The sequence below is a fragment of the Marmota monax genome, unplaced genomic scaffold, assembly GCF_021218885.2.
Source record: "Marmota monax isolate L192 unplaced genomic scaffold, Marmota_monax_Labrador192_F-V1.1 WCK01_AAM20220418_F8-fsc00040, whole genome shotgun sequence".
Classification (NCBI taxonomy): domain Eukaryota; kingdom Metazoa; phylum Chordata; class Mammalia; order Rodentia; family Sciuridae; genus Marmota; species Marmota monax.
In genome coordinates, this window is record NW_026692782.1 from 13,413,814 (window position 1) to 13,431,481 (window position 17,668).

The 17,668-nt window shown below is 38.1% G+C and overlaps 1 protein-coding gene across 1 annotated transcript; it reads right to left on the reverse strand.

The window, feature by feature from the left end:
* Positions 1-10,946: 10,946 nt before the first annotated feature.
* Positions 10,947-15,810, reverse strand: LOC124094785 (thyroid receptor-interacting protein 11-like). Its single transcript, XM_046447750.1, is given in 5 exon segments — positions 10,947-11,074; positions 11,077-11,123; positions 11,125-11,197; positions 11,200-12,939; positions 12,942-15,810. Coding segments are annotated over 5 exon segments (4,857 nt in total).
* Between the last annotated feature and the right edge of the window lie 1,858 nt (positions 15,811-17,668).

Sequence of the window (17,668 nt, forward strand, 5' to 3'; positions counted from 1 at the left end):
TAAAAGACTAATATTAACCTTGGAAAATAAGAACTCATGGGTGCAATCACTTTGGTTATTTTTAACAGTTTCTTATGTCAAATGTGGAGATACTATGTGAACCAGCAATTCTTCCAGGTGTGTACCAAGAAATGAAAATGCATGTCCACACACGGCATTATTCGTGATACTCAAGGTCACACACAACTCAAATGCCCATCAAATGATGAACGGAGGAACAAAACATGCATCACCTCACATTATTATAGTATTTGTCAATTCAAAGGAATGAAGTACTAATATGAACTAAGGCATGCATCAACCTTGAAAACATTGTGCTAAACGAAAGATAACAATCCACATAAGACCACAGCTTGTGACTCCATTTACATAGACGTGAGTCATTTAGTGAGGCACATTCTGAAACACATTGCACGGGTATCACAGCAGACACTTGGGCAAACCTAGCTGGTAGAGGTGGGATAACATAGGGTAGCTTTTGCTCCTAGGCTACAACCTTGTACAGAATGTTACTGTGCGGAATGTTGTATGCCGCTGTAACTCAATGGTCAGTACCTAAACTTATCTAAGCATAAGAGAGGTACAGTACAAACACCAGGCAGTCGGAGTTTTTTTTAGCTCCATTATAATCACATGGAATAAGAATTCTAATGTGTAACTAATTAAACAAACCAATATATTCTTGTAACTTCTTTGAACCAAGTGGTTTAGGCAATTATTGCTTCAAAACTCATTAGTGAAATAATTAATGGTTGTGGGAAATCCCATCATCCCACCCTCATGAGCTTTTGCAAAAGGAATTGATATTTCTGAAATTATAGGACATATACCTCAGTACCTCAGAAAACTTCCTTCCACCTTCCTTCTCACACTAGAATTTTGTCACTCAGAGAAAATAGGATTTTTCGAGCAAATGGTTCAATACAATTCATTTACAATCCTCTGAGCTACCTCATTAGTGTTATAGAACTGAGACACCATAGCTTCAGGGCCCACATTACCTAAGATTCTGAGAGAGAGAGAGAGAGAGAGAGAGAGAGAGAGAGAGAGAGAGATTGAAAGAGAGGGAGGAAGGACCCCATAGAGAAAGAGAATTAGAACCAGACTTCATGGGCATTATATATAAAATAAAATACGTAACTCATATTCAGTGAGCAGTGGGAGTCACTAGAGATTAAGCAGTTGGGTAGGGGTATGAAAATTCAGTTTTCAGGATGGTAATTTGGTTCCAAGGAACAGAATAAATTTGTATGAGAGTCTGTGTTCAGACCAACCAGGGGAGAAATCTACTAAAGTGAAAGAAAAAGATCTAAAGATGAATAGTGGTCAAGGGTGTCAAAAGAGCAAAATTCGTGTTCAGGTTCCATTTTAGGGTCCCAGAGATTACACTGTAGCCAGGTGTGGTGGCACACACCTGTGATCCCAGCAGTTTGGGAACTGAGGTAGGAGGATCACAAGTTCGGGCCAGCCTCAGCAATTTAGTGAGACCCTGACTCAGAACTTTAAGGAGCTTTGGATACAACCCAGTGGTAGAATACCCCTGGGTTCAATTCTCAATAGCAAAAAAAGGTTAAAAAGATTGTAAATTTAAGTGAATATTTTCTTCTTTTTGACATTTAATCTTTTCATTTGTAAAGAGAGAGGATTGGACAAAAATGGTTTTTAAGAGGGTCATTCTTACCTAGTTATCATTTTATTTAAAAATAACTAGATTATATTCCTGTTGATATTCCTGGCCGGAAAATAAAATCTTTGTGATTGCAATAGTTCCTTTATTAAGTACTAGACTCCTAAGTGATGCGTTTATTAAGTGATAGATTCCTGAGCAGTTTGCCTTTTATTAATCTCTAGAATTTTTGATGTACTAAGTATATCTCTTTATAACTTACCTGAAAAAATAATGTGCACAGGCAAAATCTACTAGTCCTTCTTCAAATTATTAAACTTTAATATTTTGATAATCTGAATGAATCGATCATAAAAATTTATAGCTCGAAAGACCTGAAAGCACTCAAAATAAGTATGGGTTAATGGTGACTATATCTTCTTGATAGTGTGTAAGAATAATTCCTTGCTAAGATATTGCAGAAACTAATTCCATAGTGTTTTGTGGGCTATTATTTTGCTCAGTTCATTCAATGAACTGGAGTTGAAGGTGGCCAACAGAACACTACTTTATTTCTTCTCCAAGCATCCCCTTTCAACCCACCCTATTCCAATCTAGTATAATCAATCAATTTCAGTCATTAAAAAGGCAAGCCATTTTACAAAATAATCTTCTTCTTGAAAAGTCAGTATATCCTGGTGGGTGCAGTGAACCACATCTGTAATCCCCCCAACTTGTCATGCCAAGACAGGAGGATTGCAAGTTCAAGGCCAGCCTCAGCAACTTGTGAGGCCCTAAACAACTTAGCAAGACCCTGTCTCAGAATAAAAAATAAAAAGGGCTTGGGGAAACAAAGTAGCCCTGGGTTCAATATTTAGTACCAAAAACAAAAGGAAAAAAAAAGTAAGAAAATAAGTCAGTATCCTGATTAGTAATGCAACAATAATGTGTATTGTAGAGAACATATAACTAAAGGAATACTGAACTTTTAATGTTTAATAATTTAAGAAATTGAAATGTACATAATATTTGTAAACATTTCTCATTAACAAATAGCACAATTGTATAATAACACATAAAATGTTTTAAATTCTAATTTTTCAGCAAAATGAGAAAATATTATAATAACACCACTACTAATATTGTCTTTCATTTTGGCCACCAATTATATGACCATTCGGATTCTGCCAAATTTTTTATAATTCATTAAATCATCATAGGGACCCTGAAAAGTCACTATTGTAGAAACAAAGGAAACTGACATTCATGGAAAATAATTAACTATTCCCAAAGTAATGCTAGATATCTAATTATTTCAAAACCATTTAAGTTTAGCAAAGAGACAAAAAATAACCACACACTATGACTAGAACAAATTACTATTTTCTGAGGTTTTTCTGTGCTCTGTCATCTATCTGGCTACTGGCAAATATAATCAGCAAATGGGCCACTCAGTCCCTTTCCACTGTAGAACAAGAAAAAAAAATATTATACAATCTTTAAAAATATCTAGTTTTCAAACTTTGACAGAAGTGTGAAGTGTGCAAATATAAAATTTGAATGAGCAAAGTGATCAGAAATATCAGAATACTCATCTCTCTGAAAAATCATGGGTGTGTGCACACACACACACACAAACACACAGGCATATACTTTCTGGGGGATGAAACCCCAGAGCCTTAAGCTGATAAGCAAGTGCTCTACCCCTGAGCTACATGCCCAGCCCTTTGGATTGTTAAAATTTTGAGTTTAATAGTCCCTAAATAGTCCAGGCTGTGCTCTAACTTACAATCCTACCTCAGGCCTCCAAGCCCCTTCAGCTTCTCTGAAGAACTTTTTTTTTTAAATGAAATCTCGATTGAATAGTATTTGGGGGCTTTCTTTTTTCTCTTATAGGTAGATTAGAGAGAAATTTTGTTTTAATGAGAGTGTAATTTGTTTTCAGTGGTTTAAGTACATATTTTATACCATTTATGCAGAGGGCAACATTTAAATGAGATCTATCAACTTTAAAAATGTGAACTGTGACATGTGAGAACGTAGTGAATTCATTTGGACTTTCAAAAAGGAGGAAGACCGTTCTCTATTTTAAAAGTCAGAGATCTACATGCATAATCAAAATGTAATGTGCAAACAGCTGTAGGTATAAGATGTTCAGGGAACAAGTAGGGAAATCTAAACACATGCTTGGTAAAGATGTCAAGAGGATTTGTAATTGAGTGCAGACTAGACAGCAGCATCCTGAGAAATTGTCTTCCCAGAGCAGACATACCTTTCACTGTCTCTGCGGGTTAATATCAGCAAGGGTCCTAGTGGATACTCAAAGGGTACCTCTGAAGCCCCCTGCCAGTTTCACAAGCAGCATCCAGTATGTGACCATAATATCCATTAATCTACACATGATTTTTTCCACTAGAAAATCCTAAAAATTATCTTAATTCAGCAGGTCACACCGCTGAATAAGTGATAGAGCTCAAATAGCTGTATGTTTTAGGAATATAAAGAACAACCTGAAGAGCTCAGAAACAGTACCAAATACACATGAAGACGTTGCTCCTGATGTAGAACTGGGGCATAACAATTCACCACAGCAGTGACGCTGAGGAGACAGCATTCTTTCCAACTGAAAAAATAAAACTATCTCTCCCCATATTCAAAAAGAGATTCTAGATTTTCACTACATAAATGTGAATAAGCAAAGATCAAGCTTTTACATGATATGGTAAGAGAAAACATTTACTACATATCTAGATAGGAAGGAATTTCTTATGACACACAAAAAAAAAAAACATGAGAAAAAAAAAGTTAAAATTTTTAAAAATTTATATGTGAAAGTCTTGACATCCACTGACTCCAAAAAACATTTTCCTAACCAACCACCTACCATTTTTCAATTATCTAGACATGTTCCCAATAATATGTCATTCCAAGTTAACGCTTATTCAAATTATTATGCTGTGGTTTCTGCTAAAGTTTAGTGATTTAATAAAATCAAATACCCATATACTGAGCATGCACTAATAGTCTCTCAGAAAGTGTGTGTTTGCTATAGAATATTGAATATCAAAACAGAGGGGCAAAGAAGGAAGAAGGAGAACAAAAAAGCATATATTATTTTCTCTCTTTCTCTCTCCTCCTGTCTATGGTGTCTCCTTGAGAGTTCCAGGATGAGATCACTCTTCACATACCTTCCTACCTACTGGTTGACCTTGGGTGGGTTTATCTGTTTCTAAGTCATTAGCTGGAATGCTGGGGTAATATTGAGGGATGTCAGACCTGTCAATCAGAGCAGCCATGTGGGAGGTCTTTAAAGGGCTCCTACAATGTCGGGGTGCCTTTTGTGTGTTTTTTTTAATAAGAAAGAAATGTTTTACAAAAAAGATTCTCTTTGATCCTCATTAAAAATCATCAAACTGCAGTATGACTCCATGGTTTGTTTTTCTGGATTTGTTTGGAACTGTCATAAGGGGAAAGAGATTTCACCTGGGGAATTGTTTTTGATGCTTCTAAGGTCTTATAATAAGGCACACACATAGGTTAAACACTGCATTGAAGACAGATGAGTCTGTAGCAACACCCCCACCCTCACACATACTCACTCAGAAAGGCATACCGCCATCTGTATTAGTCATTTTGTAACTTCATATTTTAAAGTTTGTTTGTAATGTTTTCCTAAAGCTATGCAAGTAGGAACTGCATAATTTTTGACTGCCCAGTGAAGAACTTTCAGTAATTATTTCAAACTAACTGATCCAAAGGATGTATTTCTGCTATAGATTTTTGTAGTTTTACAGTTAAGTTTTCTGCATCAGCACAACAAGGAATCCCAAGAATCTGACAAGGATCTCAAATATCAGAACAATTCCTTGGCACCAGCAAAGGGTAATATTTCTGGTATGGTTTAGATATTGGGTGTCCCCAAAAGCTTATGTGTGAGACAGTGCAAGAAAGTTTAAAGGTAAAGTGAATGGGAAGAATGAATTAACTCAATACATTCATCCTCTGACAGGGATTAACTGGGTCTAACTGTAGACAGGTAGGATGTGGCTGGAGAAGGATTGTTCCTGGGCGTGTGCCTTTGCGAATGGTACCATTTGCTAATGATCATCTATCAAGTAACTTTGTTTAATCATTAACTTCAAATCAAAACATGAAAAAAAGGAAAAATAACTTTTGGACTAAAAACTTGAGTGTTGAAGAATAGCAGAGATGAAGAAGCGATTTAAGAAATGTGAGAAAATACTAAGAAAACTGGACAGATTGACTGGGGCAAGGTGGGAGAAATGAGTCCAATTATATTTCAGGCCCATGGAATACCACAAGCAAAAGTGAATGAATTGCAAAGAGAGCTAGGCTAATCAGGAAAGAGTTAAGAGCATCACATGGACTCCCTGTTCTAATTTAGCACACCTGATGCGTGCACCACTAGAATATCCCAGTGGGTCCTTGAGCCTTAACACAGGTACAGGCAGATACATTAGTGGGCTCTTTCTCTTGCCTCTCCCACCCCTTCAAGAGCATTAAAATAAAACCACATACTATCAACCAAAAGGACACTTATGTCTTTGGGGTAGAAAGAAATTTCCCTACAAAATACCACTATTTGTATTTTTCTGGTTGTGTATAAAATAATGCTAGTGAAAGTAAATGTGTTTACAGTTTAATAAGAAACTGAGAATTGGAGTGGTTTCTTTTTAATTCTGGAGAGAGCCAGAGCAAGGTGATGAAACTATTACTCAAAGTCTTTCACTTACATTTGGTGACAAAATAATTGGTACATTACTAAAAATTTTAAAAGAAAACAATAGTTGGAACTCAAAGCATTCTTCTCCTCCTTAAACTATTTTCACTTAATGTTAAGATTTTCCTCTTCTAAGAAGTCAAATGAGGAGTTAGTGCAGCTGTTTTTTTTTTCTTTGAACACAGGAACAGCTTTTACAGTCATTATAAGTTTGATTATATCCAGAGACAGACTCTCCCAAGGGAAGATTTATCAACCAAGTCACCATCAGGCACAAACATTCACAAACAGTCGTTGAAAAAGGTGTTTATCAATAATAGTGACGTGACATCTGCTCTGCCTCTTACAATAGGGGGAAGAAGGCTAGAAGCTTTTAAGTCTCATTTCTTTCCCTCTGTGCTTTGTTGACTTGTCTCTTGGGCTTGTTTATAATGGCTAATCCAGAGAGAAATAGGAAAGAGAGAGTGCATTGATCACATTGGAAATGGTGACTAGAGGAAGAAAAGAGGTCAGCAGGATCAGAGGGAGGTAAAGAAAAGGAGACAGAAATGGTATTGGTATTAGCCTATATATGGTACTATGTTTCAATAATTATATTATGTTGTAATTAATATGCAATATTAGTATGTCTTATGTTATATAATAATATTAGTATGTGTAAAAATCATAGATCATAGCATATATATGTGTGTGTGTGTGTGTGTGTGTGATAACTGTATATTACAGTATTGGTCACGTTGCTTAGATTTTGGGAAAATTTGTCAGGAACAAAGAGAGAACATGGAGGGAAACGGCTTTATATGCAGGAGTTTGAAAGGCCGGAAAGAGGAGTCTGAACTATGTGTTGTAGAGACAACCTGCTCTGACCATGTCTCCAGAGGTCTAGCTTCTCACTTATTGTGCCTGCTGAACTTCCAGTTCTCCGGCTGGAAAACCTGCAGAAACTGCCCTCAGGTTCAGTTTCTTTGATCAGCCTTTCTCTAGAGGCTTTTGCCTCTTCCAAAGTAGCCCTGAGCCCTCTCCCCTTCTCTATTTGATGTCCCTGTCCCTCTAAAACCCATGTTGGATTCCCAACTTCGAGTAACTCAGGATGTGGCTGTATTTAGAAATGGGATCCCTAAAACATTAAGGGAAGGGAGCCAGAATCCAGGATGACTGGTGTCCTTTTAAGAAGCAGTGACTAGGAATCAGACATGCAAAGAGGAAAGACTACATGGAGTCACCAGAAGGCAGCCACGTACAAAGCAGGAAGAGAAGCCCAGGACAAACCAGCCTGCTCACCTTGACGTGGGCTCACAGCCTCCAGGACTGTGAGAATAAATCCTGTGGTTTAGGCCACCCACCCCTGGTAATTTGTTATGGCAGTCCTGGCAAGCTCACCCCCTACTGAAAGTGGACTTGTGTTTACTCCAGCTTTTTCAGTTTCAACCCCTATTTTTCTCTCCTCAGCTGCTCAAAACAACCAAGGTTCACCACACCAATGCTTCTCACAATAGGGCCACAGACTTCCCATCTCTGAACTCAATGAGCGCCAGCCACCAAGATAAGACAGTGATCCTCAACCACAAAATGATTCCATATTTTATAATCCTTTCTACCCTGTCCCCAACCATCATCGAATGGATTTGGGGGATATTCCCACTAAGTGTCCACCAGCTGACCATGTTGGTGCCCTCATCCATAGACCAAATTCCAACATACACACTGTGTGCACTCATCAGACGTGTGCTCAGAGATACCTACTGAGGCCCAGACATGTCTGGGGCACTCTTCACCAGGCCAAATGTGCCTTCATAACACAAAAAATCTAGTGAACTAAGCTCTGAGATGTGCTTAAGAGTCATTAAGACCAAAGGATCTCATTTCCCAAGGAATTGGTTGGACAACTTAAATATTTGCTTTGGTGGCTAAAATAGGCAAGTTTAATCCAAAGGAAGTTCAGATAAGAAAACATGGCAATAGACCACAAGTTCACAATATTCTCCAGTTCTGAGTATTTCAGCCTGAACTCTTCAATAACCACTTTTGCTCTGCTCTGGTTCCTGCAAACTGATGTTGATTAAATACATTTTCTGGGTATGTGAGTAAGTTTTTTCAGGCTGTTTATGAATTCAAAGACTTTACTGGGATCTAGAAGCCCCAGCCCCAGATGCTCCAAGGGCAGGGCTCATACATCAAATGACTGAACATTTCCCACATCTTCCAGAGGTAGCTACAAATAGTTTCAGTTGACACCATAGCAAAAATGAGAAAGGGACTTTAAGATACTCACATCCCCGTTTTAAATGCCATCATTAAATATATTGGGAACATGAGTATGGAGATGTCTAAAACTAGACTTGAGTATCTCCTATTCTCAACTGCTTCTTGGGTCATGTAATTTGAAGCCATAATTGCTTGGGTTAAATGATTAATTAAGAACAAAGTAGCTGTAGAACAAGTAAAATTTTATTTTTCAGCAACATTTTTAAATCTGTTAATCTACATTTTCAAAGTAAGATGCCATATAAATTAGTTCCAATCATATTCTATTGCTTGTCTCAATTTTCAAAACAATAGTATTTTCTTTTTGGATGTTAAAATAGTTACATTGTTACAAAGATAATTAAAAGTTGATGAATAGGGTAAAAGTTTCACATAAGAACTAAAGGATGGAATAAAGACTATTTAGCCTATACACAGTTTTATCATGTAATTATGGAGATTCCGATTTGTTTATAATTCTGGAAATGCTCTGTGTGAATCCGGTTCTCAGACTTTGCAAAGACCATCTTTTTACAGTATCTCACCAATACAAACTTTAAAATAGTATATATTTTAGCGATGACTTTTAAATGTGAATTGTTATTCACTACCATGGATTAGTTCTGTTACTAGAATTTACTCAAAACAGATTCAATTACGCTTCAAGTTAGGGTTTTTTTATAATGGACTTATAAAAAATTAAAGACTCTTCTTCAATTGTAAGCAGCTGGTGCTGGTGCAAGGAAGTGACTTCACTGATGTTTAGCATGCAGGTGTGTCTCATGGCTGTGGTGGTGGTGGTCGAATCAACCTATGGGCAGGATGAAGTCTCAGAGAACCACATTCGCAGAGTCGTAGGGGACTGTCCACCTCTCAGGGCAAATTTAAAGCCATAAGTGTCCTGGGTTAAATAATTTTTGGCCTTTTTTATGCAAAGTCTTCTAAAAATGATTGTTAGTTTCAGGTCCCTTTTTTCGTCACTACATTAAAAAGCCAAAACTAGTACTTTCTTTCTTTTCTGATTGCTTGAGACTTAAAAGGTAAATCCCATGTCCCTATCCTAAAAGAGCTTGAAAATCAAATGAATAAAAAGTTGAAACTGAGAAAAAAATTAAAAGAAAGAAAAGTAAAAGCTGATATATATAGCTACTAGGTATCTTGTCTTCCCTTTTTTATTTTTGTAAATTAAGATCAAAGATAAATCAAAAGTTTATAGCTTAAGTTAGATGAAATCAGAGAAGAGAAAAAAGTAGATTATATAGCAAATATTTCTCTGACACCTGTATTTCTAAAACCATTAAGAACATTTCTATTAAAATTAATTTAATTTTATTAAAATTTATTTGTAAATTATTTCATTAGTATGAAATAATTTGATTTATATTAAATTCTATGTAAATTAAACTAATATTATTAAATTGTATTAAATTCATTTAAATAAAATTTAATAAATTTTAAATATAAATTAGATCATAGTTTAATATAAATTAACTTTATTAAATTGATTAATAATGTTAATGAAATAAATTCAAATTAAATAATATTCATTAAAAATAAATTTAAATTAAATCAATTTTTACTGAATTATTTAATTTTTATTAAATTTTATTTAAATTAATTTTAATAAAAATGTTCTTAATGGTTTTAGAAATTACAGGTGTCAGAGAAGTGTTTCTTATATAATCTGCTTTTTCTCTTCTCTGACTTCTCCTAACTTCAGCTAAAAACTTTTGATTTATCTTTTACCTTAATTTACAAAATGAAAAAGGTTTTTCCAAGTATTTCATCTTTGAAAACGTTATATGATTTTATTTCTCCCCATTTCTCCTCCTTGCTGTCAAATGGTTTTAAAAATGTGTTTATAAGCATTATTTTAGAGCACAGAAAAGTACGTAAACAGTCCCGATATTTAATGATACATCCTTGCAAATTAACTTTTCCACTGAAAATTGTGTGTCACTCTACATTCAGTTTGACTTATAAAAATGGTCTTCTTTCTGGACATTAACATCTAGAAAGCTGAATTAAAAAAATAGGTTGGAGCTAAGGGTTCACTACTGCTGCACTGTACAGTTGCTCACAAAGTACATTAGAATTGATTATTGTTGATGATTACATCAGAACATCAAAATAAAATTATAAACAAAAAGTGCTACAGCAAACAAAATAAATTTTTACGCTCTACATCAAAAAAAAGAAAGAGAAAAAGAAAAAAGAAAGAGAAAAAGGGAAAACAAAATACCTAGTAGCTCTATATACATCAGCTTTTTTCTTTCTCTTTTTGTCTACAAATATATGACACTTTTTCCAAAAGGCCACTCTCAAAAAGTACAGAGTTATGGCTTCTTTAAAGTTCTACATCATCTCTGGCTTCAGAGTCACGTATGGCTTTAAAAGGTTCTTTAGTACAACCCTGGCAGGATGGTCTGGGGACACTGGCAATGGTGTAAAGGTGGGCATGACATCTGCGAAGGGTTCCAGAGAAGATGCCCAGGTCCACTAGGTCCAAGTCCAGCTAGGTGAGTAAGTGGCTCTGACTTCTGCTGCCTCTTTACCACTTCCCGGCACCTTTGCACCTTGCTTTCTTCTTCTTGGTGAATCTACAGTTCCATGGCACGAGCAGAAAGTTTGGGTGGTGGAACAGCTGGATGAGATTCCATTTCCAGAAACTTAACAAAATGTTCTGAAAAAGAACTCTTCCACACAGATTGCTGACTTGGTATCAAAGGTGTGCTGGGGACAGATTTGGGTCCTCCTCCAAGCCAACCAGGCATCCACGTGGTAACACCTCCATAATCTTCTTTCAACAAGTGCTCCATTTCCCCCTTTTCAATGTCCAGGATCCTTCCGATTACCCAGAGCACTTCGCAACGCTTACTTTTGGGTGTGCGGAAATGACTGATAAAAAGGTTTCTCAGGAGGCCTTTGTCCACTTTTCCTTCTGTGCTGCTTGTCATGTTCATCAATTTCTTTGGTGTATCGTCCAGCATTTCTTGCAGGAGCTCACTTTGCTTCGTAAGTTCTCCAGTCTGTTCTTCCTTGAGATCTAACTGTCTGGGTGCTGAATCAGACACAACATTTGCTTCATCCTGTAGTGATAATAATGCTTCTCCTTCGACTTTTTCTGCCTTTTCCTTCTGTTCTTTCTTGAATGCTGCAGGACACATAGCTTTTTCTTCTTGTTGGAAATGCTCTTGAACCGTTTGCAGGTTACTTAATGACAGGGCAGACTGCGTTCCTCCTTCCTGGGAGAGCAGAAACTGCAGTGCCTTCTCATCCCTCTGTTGGGATTCCATCCTCAACTGTTCCTGCGGGGACTCTATCTGCACATTGGCTTGATGACTTGTAGTCGAAGATGAAACTAGCTTTTCCTCCAACAGCATGACTTTCTTTTTCAGTTCAAGCTCCCTTTTTTCCACAGCCCAAATTTCCCGGGTGTGAGAATCTTCTGATTCCAAAAGATGGCTGCGTAGTCTCTCTAGCTCCTGGTGTAAGCGTAATTCTTTGTCATGTAAGTGTTGAACCTCGTGCTGGAGGGTCCTGTTCTCCATCTGGTTTTGCTTCAGACACAAGATGACTTGATCTGTCTTTTGCTGAAACATAATGGTCTTCTCCTGCATTGATTCAACTGCAGTGGCAAGATGACTGAACTCCCCACACTTGTCCTCTTCTTTTTCTTGCAACAGCTGCTCAAAGGCATGAGCTTTCTCCTTCATAGTCTCCAGCTGCAAGTCTTTTTCTCGCAGCATCACAGAGAACCTCATGTTGGTCTCCTGTAATGCTTGACACTCCATTTCCTTTCCTCTGGATATTTCTATTATGTTTTCATTTTCCGCTTTGAGTTTGGAAATGTCCATTTCTAAAACGAATACTCGCTCCTTGAGGATCTTGGCTGCTTGCCTCCATACTTGGTTTTCACTCACTTTGTTAGTGAACTCTTCATTTGAAGAAAGTAACTGATCCCTTTGGGCTCGGATTAAGAGATCTTTTTCTTTAAGTGAATTCAGTAACACATCTTGCTTTGCCTTTAGCTGTTTAATTTCCGAATCCGTTTGTTCATGTCCTTTGCTCTCTATCTCCGACAAAGCAGCCATGGACTCAGACAACCTGTGGTTGTTTTCTTGAAGAGTCTTAATTGTAGCATCTTTCTCTTGCAGTGACTGTCTCAGCTCTTGGACCTCTGCTGACTGGGAGCTAAGTGACGAAGCAGACAAGAGCTGGGGTGAAGTACTATCAAGTTTTCCCACAGGAAGGGCCTTGGCGTTGCAAAGCTGCCCTGTGCACTGCTGATCCTGGCCTAATTTGGTGTCACTCAGCTCATCACTTTGGATGAGGCCGGTGTGGTCTGCTTTAACTTAGAATGATTTTCACCATCAACCACAGCTTGGGCTTGAAGTGGAAGAAGCTCCTTCTGATGTTTCCATTCCTCCATTTGTTTAACTTGCTGTCTTCGATTCTGCAGAGTCTCTCTGAACATACCTTGACCACTGCTTACAAATTGGGTGGGCAATTTTCTATATTCTTCCTGAATCTGGATGAGGGCTGCTTCTTCCACAGCAACTAGATCCTTCATTTTGTGATGTTCTGATTTTAAATGGCTGTTTTCCTTCACCTTCTCGTTCAGAATGGCTAAGACTTGTTCTCTTTCCGTGGTGAAGGTCTGCAGCTGCTGCTGAAGGTAAAGGACATCCTGGGGGTGGGAAACTGGAGACAGTCTAGCCTGAAGAGCTGGTGTCTCCACATCCTTCTGCTGGATAATTTGAGTGAGTTTACCAACTTCATCTGTGGACAGCTGATGAATCTCCCTGGTTAAAGATACATTCTGTTCTTTTAGAAGTTTAATCTCAAGTTCTTCTTTGATTCCTTTCACTGACGTCTCATTTTCAGATTTCAATAGGTTGTGGTTTTCACCTCCATTTTCTACAGTAAGGCTTTCTTTAACTTTCGGTTCTCGAAGAACATCGGAATTCTCTGTTTGAGTGTCATGTCTGTCTCCAGGCAACTGGGCTTTTATTTGTCCAATGGTTTTCTGCAAATTCTTAATTTCCTCATCTTTTACTAAAAATAACTGGGTATGCGCAGCATTCATCTGCTCATATTGGTATTTCAATTCATTCATTTCCTTCTTCTGCTCCTGTAAAGACTGAAGTAGGTGCATTTTACCCTGTCTTTCATCTTCAATTATCTTCTGATGATGTTTAATTTCCTCTTCCAGATGATTATTGACGAAATTCAGTTGAGATACCTCAGATTCTAGTTCTGTGATACTATCGAGGGTTTCAAGCTCAGCCACAAGGACAGCTCTGTGCTGCTGTTCCCTAAGACTTTCCAGTTCTTCTTGCAGATGATTTCCTTCTTCTTTCATGGATCCAATCCTTCTGTCCTTTTCTTCTATGGTTTGCCTTAAAGTTTCATTTTCTCTTAAGACCTGAGAACACTTATCTAAATCCTTTTGGAGTTCTGAACTTTGTTCTTTGAGTTTGTCAAGAAAAAGTTTTTTCTCACTTATACGTTGTATCAATTGCTCCTGGTCTTCTAAATGAGATGCCAAAAGTTCCTTAGTTTCTTTTTGATCAGCAGCCATTTGCTCAATATTCTTTTTGAGGCTTGCGATTTCAAAATCCTTCTCTTGATTGAGTTGTTTCAATTTCTTGATTACAAGGTCTCCTTCATATCGTTGTTTGGATAGCTCATCTGTTATCAAAATTATGTGCTTTGTTGCTTCCTGGTTCTGAGTGTCCAGTTCTTCCAACTCAGCTATCAGCATTTTCTTTTCATTAATACTTTGATTCAGTTCTTGCTCCTTCGACTCCAAGTTAAGTTTTAAGTTATGGAATTGTACACACAAATTCACGTCTGTTGAAGCTGTACTTTTAATTAGTTCATATTCACAGCTCAATGTTGACAGTGATATCTGAAGTTCTTCCTTTTCTTGACTCAATAATGACTTCTCTTTTTCTAAAACTTGAACATGCACATTCAGTTTCAGATTGTCTTCAGCCAGACGGTTATCCTGGTTTAAACCGTTCAGTCTCATTATTTCCTTTTCAGCATCAGACAGGGCTTGTTGCAGCCTGAGCACTTCTTCCACCGATGAACTCTGTGGGAGAGTTTTTCCCTTTTTGGCCACAGTATCACTCTGCTCCATCACAGAAGGCTGCAATTTACTGCATTCCAGTTGCAAGTTCTCACACTGCTCCATTATTTGTCCCTTTTCCACACCGAGCTGCTCTTGTTCTGTGTTCGAGATGTTTCTGTCATTTTCTGCAGAAGATAATTTTTTATTGATGTCTTTTATTTGATCCTCAAGTTCTTCTATGTTTTTCGTCGACTCGGCGTTTTCAGTTTGTAGAACCTGAATAGTTTTTTGCATCTCACAGGCTGTAACCCCTGAGTCACCTTGTTGTGACTGATTTTCAAGTTCTTCAATTCGTTCTTCGTAGTCACGTAATTCCTCTCGATGCCGGCAACTTTCCTCTGCCAGTTTCTCTTGATGTGCCTTCTGCAAAGCTGGCATTTCATGTTGATGATTATTTATGTCCTGACTTTGGTTTTCTTCAAGTACCTTGATAGTATTTTGGAGTTTGCAGATTTCCCTTGGATCAGAATTACGTGTTCCTTGTGCTTGACCAATATGCTTCCAGGGGCTGACTTCAGATTCAAGCCTCGAAACTTCAATTGACAAGCTCTTTATTTCATGTTGTGATGAAATGATGTCACTAAAGTGCATGTCTCCATCAGGAAAAGGTGAAAACTGACGACTGATTCCACAGCTGAATGGAGCCGGTGCAGTGGTTACTGGTGTACCACCAGCTCCAGAGTGTACTGATTGGGCAGGTGACTGCCCTCTCCACAGGTGATCCTCTAGCACCATCTGTCTTGCTTTAGGTTGGCTGGCTTCTGTCCCTCTCTGTTGCAGTTGATGTCCGTAACCTGCAGAGGGATGCTTTATGGGAAGCCCTGATGCTTCTTGGTGCTTTTCTTCCCGATCAGTACAATCCTTTGTAAGTCTTCCATCCTTTGATGTGAATGGAGATTGGGGAGCTTCAATTTCCTTTCTCCCACAATGAGGTAAACCTGCTTCTACCTCTTCTAAATCGTCCAGAAACGCGTCCCTGGCGAAGCTGGAGATATGGCTGGTGAGGGAAGCCAAGCTGTCCCCCACCTCACGCAAGGAGTGGCCCCAGCCGGAGCTTAGGCCCCCAAACCAGGACGACATCGCTGCAACCTCTGAGCCGCTGCAAAACCCGCTCCTCTCACCATCCACCTCTCTCCACGGAACGGCCTTGAGCGCTGCGGGGTCGATTGTGACCTCAGCCTCAGAAATCGGGGCGCTGCGGGGCTCGCGCCAACGTCGCCTTCTGCCTGGTAACGCAGACGCAGTCACCCCTCTGGGGGCCTCTGCTCCTTCCCTGGACTTTCCGCTGTCCCCCTTGGGTGACTCCGCCCTCAGCGTTTGTGACGCGCCCCAGCAGGGCGGGCTGCTCCTGCCACCTGGATGTGGCCGCCCTAACACCCTAGGATTTTCAATATTCATGAAGAAGCCTTTTAGAGTACTGTGACCTGCAAAGCACCACTGAAATCATGGTTTCCTACAAATGATTCCAATTTGCTGCAATAAAGAAAGTTGTATTGATCATTCTGACTACAGTTACCAATTCATTCCACAACCTTAACATCCCTAACACTATTGAAAGTCTGTCCTCCATATGCTAACTCACTCTCGTGGCTGTTTTCAAAATACTGTGACTCCTTTGGCTCTTGAATGCTTGATTCTAGGTTTTTTTTTTTTTCCCCTACTTTGAAAACATGTTCTATACCCCCGATGGGTTTAATGCTTTAATGGTATTATGCCCAGTCATGAATCAAGGTAGTTATAGCAATTTGTAGATTATAGTAATTAAAAACTTGCATCTTTATGGGTAAAAAGGTAATATAAGTAATATTATCCCAACATTTTGCTCCTGAAATGCATTTTTCATAGTATCCTTTTAGTAAACTTTTTTTTTTTTTTTTTGGAAAAGGGATCATCTCATTTGGATCTACATAGTAACTTTTCAGTGCTTGGAGGAATTTCCAGATTGATGATCAAAAGAAAATCAAAGAAGGAAGAGTATCCCAGCCCAGCAGCTTCTACAGACAACAAAAGGCTTTATACCTCAAGCTAGAGTGAAATACGTCCAAGAAAGTTTATGTTGATGAACACTTAAACTCATATAAATATGTTTTCTCATCTTGGAAAGGCAGGTGACAGCGGCCGTCTAGGATTCCAGAAAACCACTGACAACACACAAGCCAAAGAGACAAGTTGGTGTCAGTGTTCTTTAATAAAAACATAAAAAGGTTTGCCAAAAATGTAACCATTTATTTGTACCATACATTAAATGTCTCAGTGCTAAGAAATATTCCAGAGCAGATACAACTTGCTATTTCTTTTGTTGTTGTTGTTGTTTGTTTTTTGTTGTTAATAGACCTTTATTTATATATTTATATGCAGTGCTCAGAATGAACCCAGTGCCTCACACATGCCAGGCAAGTGTGCTACCGCTAAGCCACAATCTAGCCCCATTGCTATTTCAATACAGAAACTTCTATTAAAGTTTTACTTAGTTCTTATTTAAACTTCTAGAAAAAAGATAAAAATTGATCCTATAATTCAAAACTCCCAAAACTTGTTTTAAAATTCCCCAATTTGATATTACTTTATTATGGATTAATGGACCTCTTAATTCTGGATCAGAGTAGCAACAATCTGAAGAACCATTGTGAACATCTTCAAGGGTTCTGGATTTGCCATTCTATCAAAGTCTTGATGTCCTCCAGAAACGCCCACCAAATTTCCAGATTGCACAACCAATATTCTCATCCCAATATCAAGAACTCTGTGTGTTACCTACTTTGTGCCTTGAAGTAAGCAACCTTGAAAACACAAAGAGTTTAATCACGCTAAATGAAATTACTCATGTGATGGGATGTAAGAGGCACATAGAGAGCTCATCCTCAATAAAATGCTGCCTACAGGAGACTCATCTGTTAGGAAAAGACATACACAGACTGAAGGTGAAAGGTCGGGAAAA